The sequence below is a fragment of the Arvicanthis niloticus genome, chromosome 6 (genome assembly GCF_011762505.2).
Source record: "Arvicanthis niloticus isolate mArvNil1 chromosome 6, mArvNil1.pat.X, whole genome shotgun sequence".
NCBI lineage: Eukaryota > Metazoa > Chordata > Mammalia > Rodentia > Muridae > Arvicanthis > Arvicanthis niloticus.
The window spans coordinates 28,118,079-28,133,145 of NC_047663.1; the positions used below are offsets into that span (position 1 = coordinate 28,118,079).

At 42.0% G+C, this 15,067-nt stretch overlaps 2 protein-coding genes across 7 annotated transcripts in view; one reads left to right on the forward strand and one right to left on the reverse strand.

The window, feature by feature from the left end:
* Positions 1-15,067, forward strand: part of Luc7l3 (LUC7 like 3 pre-mRNA splicing factor) — a 335,229-nt gene that overhangs the window by 22,984 nt on the left and 297,178 nt on the right. The window contains exons 10-12 of one of the 5 annotated variants that reach the window (XM_034505321.2): positions 2,688-2,828; positions 2,934-3,039; positions 4,391-4,834. The exons of 1 other annotated variant lie outside the window; for it this stretch is intronic. In XM_034505321.2, coding sequence (XP_034361212.1) covers positions 2,688-2,828; positions 2,934-3,039; positions 4,391-4,439 — 296 coding nt within the window. In that variant the 3' untranslated portion in view covers positions 4,440-4,834. Of the gene's footprint in view, positions 1-1,603; positions 1,726-2,687; positions 2,882-2,933; positions 4,835-15,067 lie in introns of those variants that run through there. 3 more of the 5 variants (XM_034505320.2, XM_034505322.2, XM_076935996.1) reach the window with 3 other exon arrangements.
* Positions 7,827-14,816, reverse strand: Ankrd40cl (ANKRD40 C-terminal like). 2 transcript variants are annotated; one of them, XM_034504396.2, is made up of 4 exons: positions 14,682-14,756; positions 12,584-12,658; positions 11,114-11,289; positions 7,827-10,164 (listed from the first exon to the last, which is right to left on the reverse strand). In XM_034504396.2, exons 1-4 carry the CDS (start codon positions 14,719-14,721, stop codon positions 10,018-10,020), a joined length of 438 nt encoding a protein of 145 aa, XP_034360287.1. In that variant the 5' UTR covers positions 14,722-14,756; the 3' UTR covers positions 7,827-10,017. The 2 variants fall into 2 exon arrangements, with proteins under 2 accessions (XP_034360287.1, XP_076792114.1); XM_076935999.1 differs by lacking the exon at positions 12,584-12,658 and having other exon boundaries at positions 14,682-14,816.

Genomic DNA, 15,067 nt, shown 5'->3' on the forward strand with positions numbered 1-15,067 from the left:
TTCCTCTGAGAGGCGCTGTCAGTAGCCCGTGCTCCTGCTTGCTGTGTGTGCTCCACAACAGTCAGCTCAGCTCAGTCGCAAGCTCTCTTTCTTTCTCGTCCTGCTCTGATGTGTGAAAGTGGAGGTTGGCTTCATTAGTCAGTTGGTGGCCTGTAGGGAGTTTGTATAGATTGTTCTGAGTTTGTGTTACCTTTGAGGACGATGAGGCTGTAGAATTTTTTAACTTTATTTGGCTACATTTGTTTTAAACTGGAATATTCCATGTCTCTCAAAGTGTATGCACATCATCCGTTGTTCCTACTGTGCAGCAGTCATTAACTCAGCCTTTGTGTTCCCAGAAGGTGGACACCTCACTGTCTCACACCTCACTGTGCCTTAGCAGCCTTTGTGTTGTATCCATATGCTATTCTTGTCTGCTTTTTTCTGGGGTGTTGCTGTCAGTAGCTGCTTGCTGCGTTACTATGTTAGTGGTATTAATGGACTGTAAAGTTGGCCCTTGGCCTGTTTTCATAAAAATTCTCTTTTAGCCTTTATTGGAGGATAATGTTTTTAATCATCAAGGTCTCCTTTTAAAACTTAATTTTATTTTGGAGTTATTTTAGCATCTTCGGTTTTTTATATTATTTGGGCTGTTTTGCTTTGTATGGTTTTTAAGGATAAGAGGAAGGGCTTGGGCTCCTTGTTCCTGATTCCATCCTGTCCTTTCCATATGCCTGTTCTTGGCTGCTGGGTTACAGCTGACCATGTGTGGTGCTCACCACCTCACCATCTCAGACTTCTTAGAGCTATTTCAGTAAATGTAGGCTTTTTCTAGATTGGGACAGTAGAGACAGGCCTTTTTTTTCCCCCTCTGCATATTAAAACTCAGACATTGTTTCTGTGATTTAAAATGCAGGTGTTGTTAGAGGGCTAATGCACTTATTTGAGAAGTCCCCTTTGTCCTGTTTTATTTAGAAAGGCTTTGGTATATTTTAAGTGAGATCAATTTTGAAGAGTCACCTGATGACTCTTACGTCAGATCAAATCAATACCCATGTTTTGTGAGACTTGATCACATATTACTGTTTTATTAATTGTTCTTTTCCAGTCTTGCCACTTGACACATTTGTATAATTTTGTATTGAACCAAAAACATGTCCTGGGTTACTGACTTGTGATAAGATAAATTTAGTAAAACTCCCAAGTTTCTTGGTGAGACTTGGGAAAAGAGAAGACCGGATACTGAAACACTTGACCAGGCTTATTTTGGCTGGACATGCCATTATAGCATTAACTTAAACTCTAAGGTGACTTCTAGATAATGATGGATCTATTGGCTTATTGAAGTTGTGGACACTTCTGAGTATATAAATGATAGCATTCTGGCCTGTGGGCGTCAGACATCTGTACTAACAAACATTTAATAATGGCAGATGAATAAGACTGTTCACTGCTCCATGTGTTATAATCAGAACAGAAGTACCAAACAGGACTCCACAAAGGGGAAGTAATTTCAGAGCTATCTATACTCTGTTTAGAGAGTTTCTGTTTGATCCATAACTCTAAAATCCAACACACATTACGGATATTCTTAGGACTATTAAGATCTACCATATTTACATAGGCCAGAAGATAAGATTTTTGGACTACTAGTCCTCTACGGAGCAACAAGACGACTCTTCCTCATTGAAGCTACCTGTGCACCGGAGAAGCCCATAAGGCTCAAAGGGAGGACTTTCCCACAAGGTCAGTTAGAGCATAGTTCCCACAGGTGGACAGACAGATGTGAGACAAGTCTTACGGTTAACCACTTTGACATGGCTCTGCTTGTTGTACAGATGTTGGACCTGACACACATTCCATTACATAAGATGCAAGTCCACAGCACTGTTTGAGCGCCATCCTCCTTCCAGGGGTTTGCTATGCAGATAGCTTCCTCTTACCTATTTTGCCAGACTAGTTATTCTTAGTTTTAAGGGGGGAAATAGCTTTTATGGAAAGTGTGTTTAATATTTTCTGCAGAATCCTTTTTTAGAGGGACATGTACAGCTGAAAGGCAGATAGACACTTCTTCAAGTGGGCTTTTTACCTTCCTAATGCAATTATAGGAAGACTGGAAACTACTGGAAACTGCTTCCTTCTCCCTCTCTCCCTCTCTCCCTCTCCCTCTCTTCTCTCTCTCCTCCCTCTCCCCCTCCCCCTCCCCCTTCCCAAACTGAGTTTTAATTTTTCCTTTCCTTTAGGGGAAAAAAACTCCTAGATTTCATTACAGAAAATAGAAATTTGGGTTTTTGTATTGAAGATCCCATTTTCTTACTAGGTGTGATCCCTCTTGGATATTTAAATACACACATTCTTTTAATAAATGTGTCATTTAAATGTTAAATTTCTTTCTGGGTGCCATTTGCCTTTGCAACTTAACCCATGTTTTGTGTATTTATTGCCTTTTGTACCGTTCTTGTTGCCTTTGGCTGGTCTAGAATGAAATTTACTGAAATTGTAAATTCTAGGGTGACTTTAGCGAGTTTGGGAGAATTTTGTGTTTCCTTTCTGTCTGTTTCTCAGGCCGACATCACTGACTGCAGACTTTTCCTTACAGGCCGTGGGAAATGGTTCTGTCTTTGCTCTCAGTGCTTCCCTTTTTAAATCGCAATGGATTTATTGTGTTTCACTCTAAATTCCATGGTCAATGTCTTCTTTTATGGCAGAAAAGAAGGGATCTGATGACAAAAAGAGTAGTGTGAAGTCCAGTAGTCGAGAAAAACAAAGTGAAGACACAAACCCTGACTCGAAGGAAAGTGACACTAAGAATGAGGTCAATGGGACCAGTGAAGACATTAAATCTGAAGGTGACACTCAGTCCAATTAAAACTGATCTGATAAGACCTCAGATCAGACAGAGGTAAGTGTATTGTTTCTCACTTTGATTAGGGCTTTTTGTTACTGTTTGACAGTGCAGCGTAAGTATGCACAGATGAAGATGGAGCTAAGCCGAGTAAGAAGACATACAAAAGCCTCTTCTGAAGGAAAAGACAGTGTAGTCCTGCAAAACATTTTGAGGTACATTGTTTTGTCTCAGCTATTTTGTAGCAGACTTCGTGCCCCCATTAGTGTGCCTCTTTGGAAATTACTGTCCACGTATGTAATATAGTCGCCATTGAAAAGTTAATTATCCTTTTTTTAGGGATTTTGCTGTCATTTCTTTTTTTTTTTTTTTTTTTTTTTTTTTAGTAAAAAGGTTGAACTGTTTTTTTTTTTTTTTTCTTTTTGGTATTAAGTCCATCTTGTGTTGGTACATTGGCAGAAACATATGCTTTAAAACTTAACTATTTCTGAGGCACATGTTGGACTACTTTGTTTTAATTAAACTGCTAGTATTTATTTGTCCAGGATGTTTCTAGTTTTTTGCTTTATTGCCTTGCATTCTAATGCAGTTTGTTCTGTAACTCGAGAGCCAGTAGCATTGGATTGATGGAAGTGTAGGGTTTATGAATTATTGCAGCTGACTACCATACCTCACACAGCGTTGGTGTTGTGAGCGGCCCATGAAAAGCCAAATTAGAAATCAAGGATTCAGTCAAACTAAGCAGGTATTCATGCCAGGTACTCCTTTCTCTACCCACATCCGTGTTTGAATGCTATTGCCTGTGACCTTTACGCTTAACTGTTGTGTATCCTTTTTGTTCTTTACAAGAAGCATAGAGGGGTTTTTTGTGTATTGCGTGAAATCTTACAAATCATATGTTAACAGAATGGAATTTTTTTTCAACTGTGTGTAGGGATGCAGTGGTGCCCAGAATTAGATATCTTTAAAGAATTTTAAATACAATAAACACTTCATATTACCCGCCTTGTTACATTCAGTGCAATTCTCAAGTCTTTAAGAGGTATGTGCTTAACGTTTCCTACTGTGTAGGAGAATTTGCAGTCAGCCATAGTATGGAGGAATAATCACTGGCTGAGACATTGAGAGCAGCAGCATCTAGCAAGGACAGACACTTGGATCAGTGACACAAAGAACTGACTGACTATCAGATGAGGTTGGGTTCTTAAAGAACTGTTTAAAGCTAGGTTTTATAGGTGCTCTTAAGACCTCTAACTGTTCAATCTTTGGGTTAGTGGCGTGGGAAATATTCCTAATGAAAGGAAGTACCAATTAGGTGACGTATTGGTGGCATTCCTGTTTTAGGAAAGCAGTATAGTTGTCTGTGTGAAGCATTCACACATAGGCAGCACACACAGGCTCATGGCTCTAAGAACCACACCGATGCCTTGATGTAAAACCAATGCAGACATTTTATATACACATGTATCATGCTTAGCAGTTAGCGACTGGGCCAACACTTAGTCATAAAATTTTACCTTTTATATGCTGTCTAATTATCAATTTTCCCCAAATTTTGCATTGTAGGACTACTGTTGAAGAGTTTTTGAAGAATACTGAAAACGGAATAAAGTGAAGATCAACATTAAAATGAGGTGAAAGAAAGCTATAGTGGCGTAGAAAAAGTATAAAGTCAGTTAGTTATTTGTTTTTTTTTAATTATTATTATTAAAAATTAATTCAGGACTGTTGTGACCTACCAGATTTCAGAACATGTGTTAATAGCACATATGCCACTTTGAAAACTTAGGTCCTGTATCATATTTTTTCTTTAAGACTTTTTAAGAAATATTACCTAAACATGTGGCTTGCTCAGTGTTTACTTGCAAGTTTTCAGTCTTGGACTTTGAAAACAGGATTAAACGTTAGTATTCATGTGAAGCAGACTGGGATTCCATTTTTACACTTCTGCTATACTTAGCCTTTGGATTTAGAAGTGAAAATAAAGTATCTCTGACTTTCTGTTACAAAGTTGATTGTCTGTGTCATTGAAAGGCTTTAGTGTTGCTCTTTTCTAATAAAGTGACCAACTCCAACTAATCCCTGTTTTTAACTGTGAGGCGCACTAGGAATGAGGTGTAGTGAACACCTTCCTAACCTGGTGAAGGGAAGTTTTATCATACAACTTCCTGTTTGATGTTTTAATGGTGCTTCAGTCTTGGGTGGTTATGAATAAATTTGGATTTACTTTCAATAGCAAAGGTGTACAGTGAACTAGAATATATTTTTACACCCATGAGGTTTCTTTAGTAATAAAAGGTTCTGAATAACCTCACAGTGTCTTCCTCTGGCAACCTATGAAAAGGATTTAGGCGGACATTCAGAAACTTCCAGCTATTTCTTTTCCTTTAAATCCTATACCAATATTTTTTTTAATCTAGTCTTGTTTGATTATAAATGTATATATTTCTGTGTATGTAGTATATAGTATATGTAATAAGCATATTTGAGGAAAAAAGCAGGCATTTCACAGGCAACTAGCAGCATGTCGACTGTAAGGTTCTCTCCCTACCACAAGTGATGACATGTCACAGCAGTTCCTTGTGACTTAGTTTCTCAATACTGCCATCAGTTTATAGGTGAAGAAACTGAGCAAGTTGTTATCTAGGAAATGGCCTCGTGTCGATCAGTGGGTCTCTGCTGTCTTTTCTAACTGTAGTGCCACTGTGCTCCTTCTATCTAGTATGTGTTAGGACTCTTTGCAGAATTTATTAAGTAAAATACTCTCTACTAAACTTGGACAAATCATGAAGCCATCACTTTTGGAAACTATATGAGAACATGTTAAGGGGGACAGAGCCCTTCTGGCTTCTCCCGCTTATCTAGAGATGCAGCAGTAGGTGGGGAGGCTGTCTCTGAAGATGGAGAGATGCGACAAGTGAAGATGAAGTCAATTGTCAGCCACGGTCTGGCAAACACCAGGTCATCCAGCTCTAAGCTATGTTTTGTTGCTTGATGACATTGTTGCTCAAGCAGTAAAGTGCCAGACTGCTCTCCTCTGCCTCATCTAGACTCAAGAGTGAATATGAATGAAGTACAGCAAATTGGGCTCCTGTGAAAAGGTGTTTTTCGGACATTTAGATGCAGGTGAAGGATTTGAGAGAGTTTGCTCCTTAGGCTGCCCAGCATAGACTTGGAAACTTACCATAAGAAATGCATTGCTATTTTGTAGACCAAATAGCTGACTGTCATTTGGGGTGTGTGTGTGTGTGTGTGTGTGTGTGTGTGTGTGAGAGAGAGAGAGAGAGAGAGAGAGAGAGAGAGAGAGAGAGAGAGAGAGAGAGAGAGAGAGAGTGTGTTGTCTATGTGTCATGTCTTTTGGAAAGCTGGTCTTAATTTTGAAATCAGGGCAAGCAGTTAGTTGATCTTTTTAATGCCTTTTTGGAACTTTTTACCACATGAAAGTATAACAGTATAATCAATCTCTGTTAAACTATCTCCGGTAATACTCATAGCTATAGCTAGTTTCATGTGTGTGCATGTTTTTAGTGTGTACGGGGGGGGGGGGGCTTACACAAGTGTATATGTGTGTATTTGTGTGTGTGCATGTCTCACTCAATGTATTCTCAAGTCTCAGTTATGCTGTGTAACTTATGTCTCTGAAAGAGGAGGTTCCCTTTGTAAAATCCGAGCTTTTACTCAGTAGTTCTCAGACTAATAGCTCTTTACTTTGTATTTCTCAAGAGGGTGGAGAACTGGAGCCTGCTCTTAGGCCTCTCCTGTAGAGTGTAGTCAAACTACACAGCCAAGCCTCTGCAGTACATTCCAGCTGCACTTCAGTTGGATTTGAAACCACTTGTATACCTCTGTAATCATGAGCTGTTAAACTGTTCATGGTGTTCTGCTTAGATAAATTCTTCTACATCAATTCTCACCTTGAATGCAAGCACTATCACAGAAGACCAGAGGCCATTCCAGGGTCTAAGAACACATACCCTTTGAACTGAGCCACCCAATTAAAGATTTTCTGTACAATCAGAAAGTTTTTTGACTTCCCATCTAGGTGGTAGATAGATGCATTGTTGATGAGTGGTTTGAGTATGTTTTGTTTTAGTTACCGTCTAGGTGCATGAAACATTCTGTGGGGTGACAGTTCATTCAGGGTTGGCTTTCAAGCTTTGTTAAGACTGGTTTCTATTTCCTTGTGAAAGAACCCTCCTGGATGGCTATGCATTTTAATTTGTTGATAACTGTAATTGTAATGCTTGTTCTTGGTTTAAAAACAACAGTGAAGTATTCGGTGATCTGTCTTCCCTTACCCCTGACTGTCTGCTCCTTTCTAGATCCAGGATCACAATCCTGGTACTGCCTATTCTTCCTTCCAAGTACTAGGGAAGGGGGCAGGAAGTAGGAGGTGGGAATGTACAATATATATAGATGTCTTTTTATACATGATGGTGTCCATCATATATGTTCTGAATTTGCCATTTTCAGTTACCATACTTGGAAACATTTATCTTGAGATACAGGACACAGCACTTTGAAGTTGAACGTGTTGCTTTTAAAAAGTGCTTTTCAAGTAAGCTGAAACAGGGTAAATGGCATTTTCATTGTGTCAGAATGATGGATTTTCTATTAAAATGCATTTCCCAAGTTTCACAGTGATCTATTTCTTTCCCTCAGCCATCTCAAGTATAGATTAGTTATCTGTCAACAGGTTTGTTTAGGAACAACTTTGGAAATAGTTCAGCACAGTTAAGTGTCAGCCCTAGGTACATATACTCAAGAAACTTACATGTTGCCAGGAAAAGGATGAACAAATATCTTAATGTCATCTGTGTAATGAAGAAAAGAAAACCTAAACCACCAACAGCCTGGGAGGATCCCATCAGCATTTGTGTTGGATAACTAGCATGACCCATCCCCACCATGGAGTTCCACAGGCATGAAGATGAACGTCAGCTCCACCTGTGACCATGGATGACACAGGATGTAATAATGTCCCCAAAAATCAAGCCACAGAAGGATTTATCCATTATGATTCACTTTGGTAAAGGTCAAAACAGGCTGTTGACAATACATGGTAAATGAAAGTGAAACAGTTGACATACTACACATCATGTTAGCAGCTACTTTGAGAAGGACCTTGCAAGGCAAAGGGGTTTTTAGAGGAATGGCCACTGCACTTTCTCAAACTGGATGGGCTTTTTTCTCTTTGAACTGTATGTTTGTGTGCTTTTGTGTATATGCTATTTCTTAATAAACATTTTTTTTAAGTGGGAAAAGATCTTGGTGTAGGTAGTGACTGATAAACATATTAGCTGACCTCAATATATGACAGATTTTAAAAGTACGCTTTCCCTTTTATTCTTGATGGTCTCATGGTGTCACCCAGCCTAGTCTGGAACTTGGGAAGCTTTTCATCAATTGCTTGGGTTATGAGTACACTATCATACTTGGCCAGATTTAGACTCCTGAACACTATAGCGCGCGCGCGCGCGCGCGCACACACACACACACACACACACACACACACACACACACACACACACACACACACACACACGGTATCTTTTTCATTTAGATGGCAGCCAGGGAATTGTTACTTGTAAGCAGCTTTCCAAGGAAGGTTAACGAAAACATTTACTCTATGAAAAATTGATCAGGACTTGAAAAGCCCCAGCAGATGTGTGGGGCTCACATAGGCAAGCATTAGTTCCTATCGTCCTTTTCCACCATGCCATGCTCAGTAAGGCTCAGTAAGACTCGGTCCCTTTGAGGTGAGCTATGAGTTCAGCGTGTATGCAGGCACAGGTCTTGATATTGGAGTTGGTCCATAAAAAGAAGAGGTGCAGCTCCCTCCCCCATTGCCTGCTGCCCTCTCCTCAGTGCACCACTGCAGCTGTGAGCTGCCCTGGAAGTCCTCCAGTGCTGACAGTACCAAGGAAGTGCATTACTCCAGTCTCTGTTGTCAGTCAGCAAGCTGTAAGCAGCTAGGAGTTAAGAGTGTTGATTCTCTATTCTAACCCAGTTAGCTTCTCGGGCATCTTAGCCTAACTTTCATTGTGCTGCCTGGTTCATTCCACCTAAGACAATCTGGGAATTGCTTAATGGAGTTGTTCCCTGTGCAGGGATTGTACATACATCTACGATATGAAGTAAACCTCACCGAGTGTCTCTAAAACCCCCAGGATTTGTCTTGGGACAAAGAAAAGGGTCTGTGCATCTGTAATGCCAGCATGTGGGGTCAGTACTCCACTACACACAGAAAGTCTAAGCTCTCTGGGTTAATAGATCCCCAGCCCCACCTCCCCGCCCCATTCTCTTTGTGGAGTATGCTTATTAGAGCAGGTAAGAATTTGTTCGTTAGCTTTATGATTGGATTACTGTGCACTGTAGCCACTGGATAGCACCTACTAGGTTCTGCCATTAGGATGGAGGGTAACATTAGCCTCCTAATTTGTTTTTCAATTAAAATTGACTAATTGAAAACAATCTTCACTTTGAAAATAATTATTTCTAGCTATTAACCTAAGCAACCTTGAGCTGACTAAATTTTCCTATTGAAAGTGAAACACAGTTAAAGGAGTTGTCACTCGAGGACCCATCCTGCCTGGTCACAGTCAGCTGCTGTTGAGCCACTGGAGCCAACACGGTTTAAAAGCCCTCCCAACCACGGTAATTCCTACTGTGTGCCCTTAACCTTACTTCTAATCTCAGTGGCTAAGAATGCAAAGAGTTTCTTGGTCTCTGAGGAGCCCTGGTGTTTTAACTAAACTCAGTTCATAAGGATCAGGTGAAGCTACTCGGGGAGCAGTGGCTATGTAGAGGAATGGAGGAGTGACAGCTATTTAATACTCCCCAAAAGTGGGCTTGAAGACCAGCTTGGGATATGATGACTGCCAGCCTTTGAGTTAAGCTGGTAAAGCTGCCACCAGTTGTAGTGACAATGAGCTGTCTTCACAAGTTGTCTCAGTCTGGAGAAGTTAATCTACTCAGATCATAAGTAATTCCAATGTATATGTCAGTGAAGCTGGGCATATATGTAGCTCAGTCAAAATAAATTTGGCCTCAAGGGTGCTGTAGCTGTGCTTGCTTGTCAAACAATTCCTACTCAGAAGCTGTAGAGGACAATTTCCAAAATTCATTGTGGTTAGCCAGATTGTCACATGCTCCTGGCCTCATTGGCAAAATGACTCCAGACCCTTCTGGACCTAGTAAGTCATTTTTGCAGCGTTGCTATTATAGCATGATGTCTCTGTCCGAGGTGATGCTGTGTGTTGAGTCCATTCGGGGCTTCCACTCTTCACCAAGAGGAGTTCTATCTCCTGAAAGTCCTGGAGCCTTTGAATGTCTTTGTCCTACATGACCGGAAAGATTGAGTGATTTAAGAATACTGGTCACTGAAATAAGGTGGACTATTGCTGGAAGCTACTTCAGATTTCCTCCTCTCTCCATGCGAACTGTTAGCAGTTGAATTACTTTATCTTTCTGACACAGAATCTCTGCCTGGAATTCAGAGATATGTCTGCCTCTGCTTCTCCCAAGTGCTGGGATCATCAAGGTGTGTACTACCATGCCCAGCTTAATTTATGTTAACACTGTCTGGAAAGTATGATTATCTTGTGACTTAATGATAATTTATAAAGAATCCATTATTAAGGACTGACATCAATAAAAAGGCCAGAACTTAAAATAACCACCACAGATCCACCCACCTCCCAATTGCTGGGATTATTAAAGGTGTGTGCCACCACTGGCCGCTTGGAGAGAAAGAAAAAAATCATAAGGCATGAAACCTGGTATTAAAACTTGATCTACATTTTCATTCCGGGCAGAAAAGTTCCAAGAAACATTTCTGTGGATTGCTAAGCAATACAGACCATATCTGAGGCCAACGTCTCTATTAGCCAGAGATGGGCCTAGCTAAAAATAAGTCTCAAGTGGAGTGTCACTTGCCACTTGGGTCCTTAAGAAATGTCTGAAGGAGGTTTGTAAAATGAGCAGAAATGCCTGGTTGAAAGTGACCCAACTCAGTGATTAAGAGCACTGACTGCTGTTCCAGAGGTTCTGAGTTCAATTCCTAGCAACCGCATGGTGGCTCACAACCATCTGTAATGGGATCCTGCCCTTTTCTGGTGTGTCTGAAGCTACAGTGTATTCATATAAATATTTAGAAAAAGAGAAAAGTGACCCAGTTGCTTTGTGGCTCTCCTGTAAGTTCCAGCACCTTAAGCTTTGCTTGGAACATAAAAGCTGAATGATTGCCTTCACCCACCAGAATCATGCATTCGGTGATGCGTGACCTACCTTCCGGAGCAGTGTGTTCGGCAGCTTCCTTATCTTCTCCACTTGTTCTGAGGGAATCCCCAGTTCAGAGCAGCTCACCTGGAGTAGGTTCTGGTAACTTAACTCTTGTCTGTGCAGTTCAATTTCAATGAAGTCATTTTCTTTGGAGTCCTGAATTCTTACTTTAAGCACCAGCTCTGATCACCCATAAATTCAATATAGTTTTTAAGAGATAAAATAGCCACTTTAAAGATTGTTGACATCAGTTATTACAGCAAAGATGATCCTAAGAATTGAACGATACGTAGACTTAAAGCTTTTGTAGATTGTGAGCTGAGACTTCAGAGTGCTTTGCTGACTGAGATCTGTGCTCATCTGGCCTACTACTAACAGAAAGCTTGCAGTTTAATGCCAGCCAGTCTTTCCAAGGTGTGTTTTTGTTTAATTTGAAAAAGACTTAGATGTTTTTTTGAATGCTGTGTGTGTGCCAAAAAGTGTTGGATCCTCTGGACCTGGAGTTAGCAGTTGTGAGTTGCCAGATGAGAACCAAACTGGACCCCTGGAATTGCTGTAAGCACCCAGCTTCCTGAGTCACCTCTCCAGCCCCTCTCTGTCTTTGAAAGCAGGTCTCACTATATAGCCCAAATAGACCTTAAACTCAGGGCTCTCCTACCCTCAGCCTTAGAATGACAGGCATGCACACCACACCTAGCTTCTGTCTCAGGACTGGGGGTTAAATACATGTAGGGCAAGTATACCCTGAGTGATATTTTTAGCTCTTAATAAGAGATTTAAAATATGCAATGGAGGACTGGAGAGATGCCTCAGCAGTTAAGACCACTAGCAGCTCATCCAGAGGACCTGGGTTCCATTCTCAGCACCCACATGATGGCTGATAACTATCTGTAACTCCAGTTCCAAGGGACCGGATGCCCTCTTCCGGACTCTGAGGGTACCAGGCATATATAGTGCACATACATGCAGAAAGTCACCCATACATAAGAAAGGAAAGTACACAGTGGATATTTTAAGGCATTGGCAGTGTAGCGGTTGTAATATTTGGTTAGCAGTTTGAAAAGTTACGCCGGGCGGTGGTGGCGCATGCCTTTAATCCCAGCACTTGGGAGGCAGAGGCAGGCGGATTTCTGAGTTCGAGGCCAGCCTGGTCTACAGAGTGAGTTCCAGGACAGCCAGGGCTACACAGAGAAACCTCAAAAAAACCAAAAAGAAAAAAAAAAAAGAAAAAAAAAAAAAAAAAAAAGAAAAAAGAAAAGTTACTATGAAATACTTATTTGTGGGCCAGGTACCAATCACTGGGTGTGATTCTTACAGCATCCCTTAAGAGCTGATACTTCAATATTTTGTGGGACTATGGCATCGAATGTGAGTCTTGACAATTTACTATCTCAAGGACTGCATGCACTAAAGTGGTGCTGCGCAGGCCACTGGCGAGCACAGTTATACAACATGGTCGAAGAGCCTAGTCCTTGCCTAGACCGATGCTGACAGGTCTGCCATCGCGTGGCTCAGTTGGCAAGTGTGGGTTCATGTCTTGTTGACTTTGACCTGGGAGATAATTAGGAAAGAGATAAATGGTCTGAGAAGCGGTAGTTCCGGAGCTTGGCTGTGCCTGCTCAGTTGAGAAAGGGTCTGCTTCCCACTCCCCCACCCCAAGCCTATTCTCCCTTCACTTGTAGGCCAGAAAAAGGACAGTGACTAGAGGGCACCAGATCCCATTACAGATGGTTGTGAGCCGCCGTGTAGTTGCTGAGAATTGAACTCAGGACCTCTGGTAGAGCAGTCAAGTACTCTTAGCCACAGAGCCATCATCTCTCTAGCCCGACTAGTTTTAATCTTAAAGAAATAATAAAGGTTTATTTCTGGCTGGGGCATGCCATGGAGCATGTGTGAAATCTTTTAAGTGGACTCTGGGGATTGGACTCAGGTCTTAGGCTTAAGTGGCAACTGGCCATCCCAGGGGCCCTAGTTTTAACCTTGAGTGATTCTTTTTTTTTTTTTTTTCTAATTACCAAGTCATGAAAGGTAGCCAAGTCTATAAAGTGGTGCCTAATCTGGGAAAGGAATATTTATAATCTATGCCCTTACATTTCTGTTAGTATTTTTGGTATGCCCTGTTTTGTGTTTCCAGGCCTCTAGTGAAGCTACATAGTAGAAAGGCCTAGTTATACAGAGCTTTCTGACCCATAGACCAAGAAAAAAAGTATTTAAAAATCTTTCTTAAAAACCTTGTAGCCGGGCGGTGGTGGCGCACGCCTTTAATCCCAGCACTTGGGAGGCAGAGGCAGGCGGATTTCTGAGTTCGAGGCTAGCCTGGTCTACAGAGTGAGTTCCAGGACAGCCAGTGCTACACAGAGAAACCCTGTCTCCAAGAAAAAACAAAACAAAAACAAAACAAAAAAAAAAAAAAAAACAACAAAAAAAAACCCTTGTAGGTTGGGCTGCTTCTTTTGGACAAAGGGATTCTCTGTGTGGTTCTGGCTGTCCTGGAATTCGCTCGTTACTCTGGGCTGATTTTTTTTTTTTGGGGGGGGGGGGAGGGTTCGAGACAGGGTTTCTCTGTGTAGCCCTGGCTGTCCTCGAACTCAGAAATCCGCCTGTCTCTGCCTCCCAAGTGCTGGGATTAAAGGCGTGCGCCACCACCACCCGGCTTCTGGGCTGATTTCAAACTCAAAAATCCACCTGACTCTGTCTCTGAGTATTGAGATTAAAAGTGTGCACCACAGAGGCTGGAAAGATGGCTCAGCAGTTAAGAGCACTGACTGCTCTTCCAGAGGGTGTGGGTTCAGTTCTCAGCAACCACATGGTGGCTCACAACCATCTGTAATGGATCCAGTGCCCTCTTCCGGTGTGTCTGAAGACAGTGGCAGTGTACTCACATACATTCAATAAATAAATCTTTAAAACAAACACTTGTAGGGCTGAGGATATCGTTCAGTGGTACGGTGCTTGCCTGTCATGCCTGAGGCCCAGGGTTTGATTGCCAACACAAGAGTGATGACAAAACTCCAAAGATGAATGAGTCTTTCGAGTTGAATGAGCTTGTGCAGAACAGAAGAGGCAGATGACAGTAAAGGGCACCAAGGTGACGTGTAGGTACACACTTGGCACAACACTTGCCAGGGTAGAAGTTGAAATGAATAATTTCAAGCCAGCAATGCCTTGGATCTCTCCAAATGCAAGCCCTGCTTGTACAGCTGTGTCAAATGCACCCAGTGGGGAGACAGCCCTGCCCAGCACAGCCCCCTTCTCACTCAGCACAAAGGGATTGTGAGGTCGCCTTTGCCCTTCCAACCTCTGCCGTGGACATGACTCAGCCATCTGTCCAGAGACTGAAGTCTGTCTCAAGCGACGTCTCCCACATGAGTTTGTGAGTGGAGCAATAGGTTTGTGAATTCCTGCTAAGTCATCCAGGAACTTTCCCAAATCTAACTGGATGGCAACAAACTGGGGTCTGAATGCTTCCTTTGACAGTTCTATACCTTGGGCAAGGCAGTAGCCACGCCCTTCCCCACTACCCTCTGCCACAGCTCCCCTTGAGCACCATGTTGGAGACAGAATCCAGACTCACCTGCCAGCTTCTCCTTGATATCCTGTTCAGGCTCGTCCATGACAGATCAGTGTCCCCTCTCACGTTATATATTAGAGTCCAACCAAATAGTGTTTCCTAATGCCTTAGCACAAGTTTGTGCAATAAGATAAGTATGTTCTGGTACGGGCCCTGTAAAATGGGCAAGGTTTATTTATTGCTAAGTACACAGGCTTAGGTGTGCCATGTGACTTGTATAGTGTGCTGTAAGTGCCGGCAGAGACTGAAGTTCAAGGCTTCTCACTCCCTCCTAGGCTCTGACCCCTGGATACCATTCATGGTGGGAACGGAGCCCTTTGCTCTGGTCTGAGTACCAATGACCAGACAGGCACCTGGGGACCCTCCACCAGCGTCAGGCTTTCTTTGGA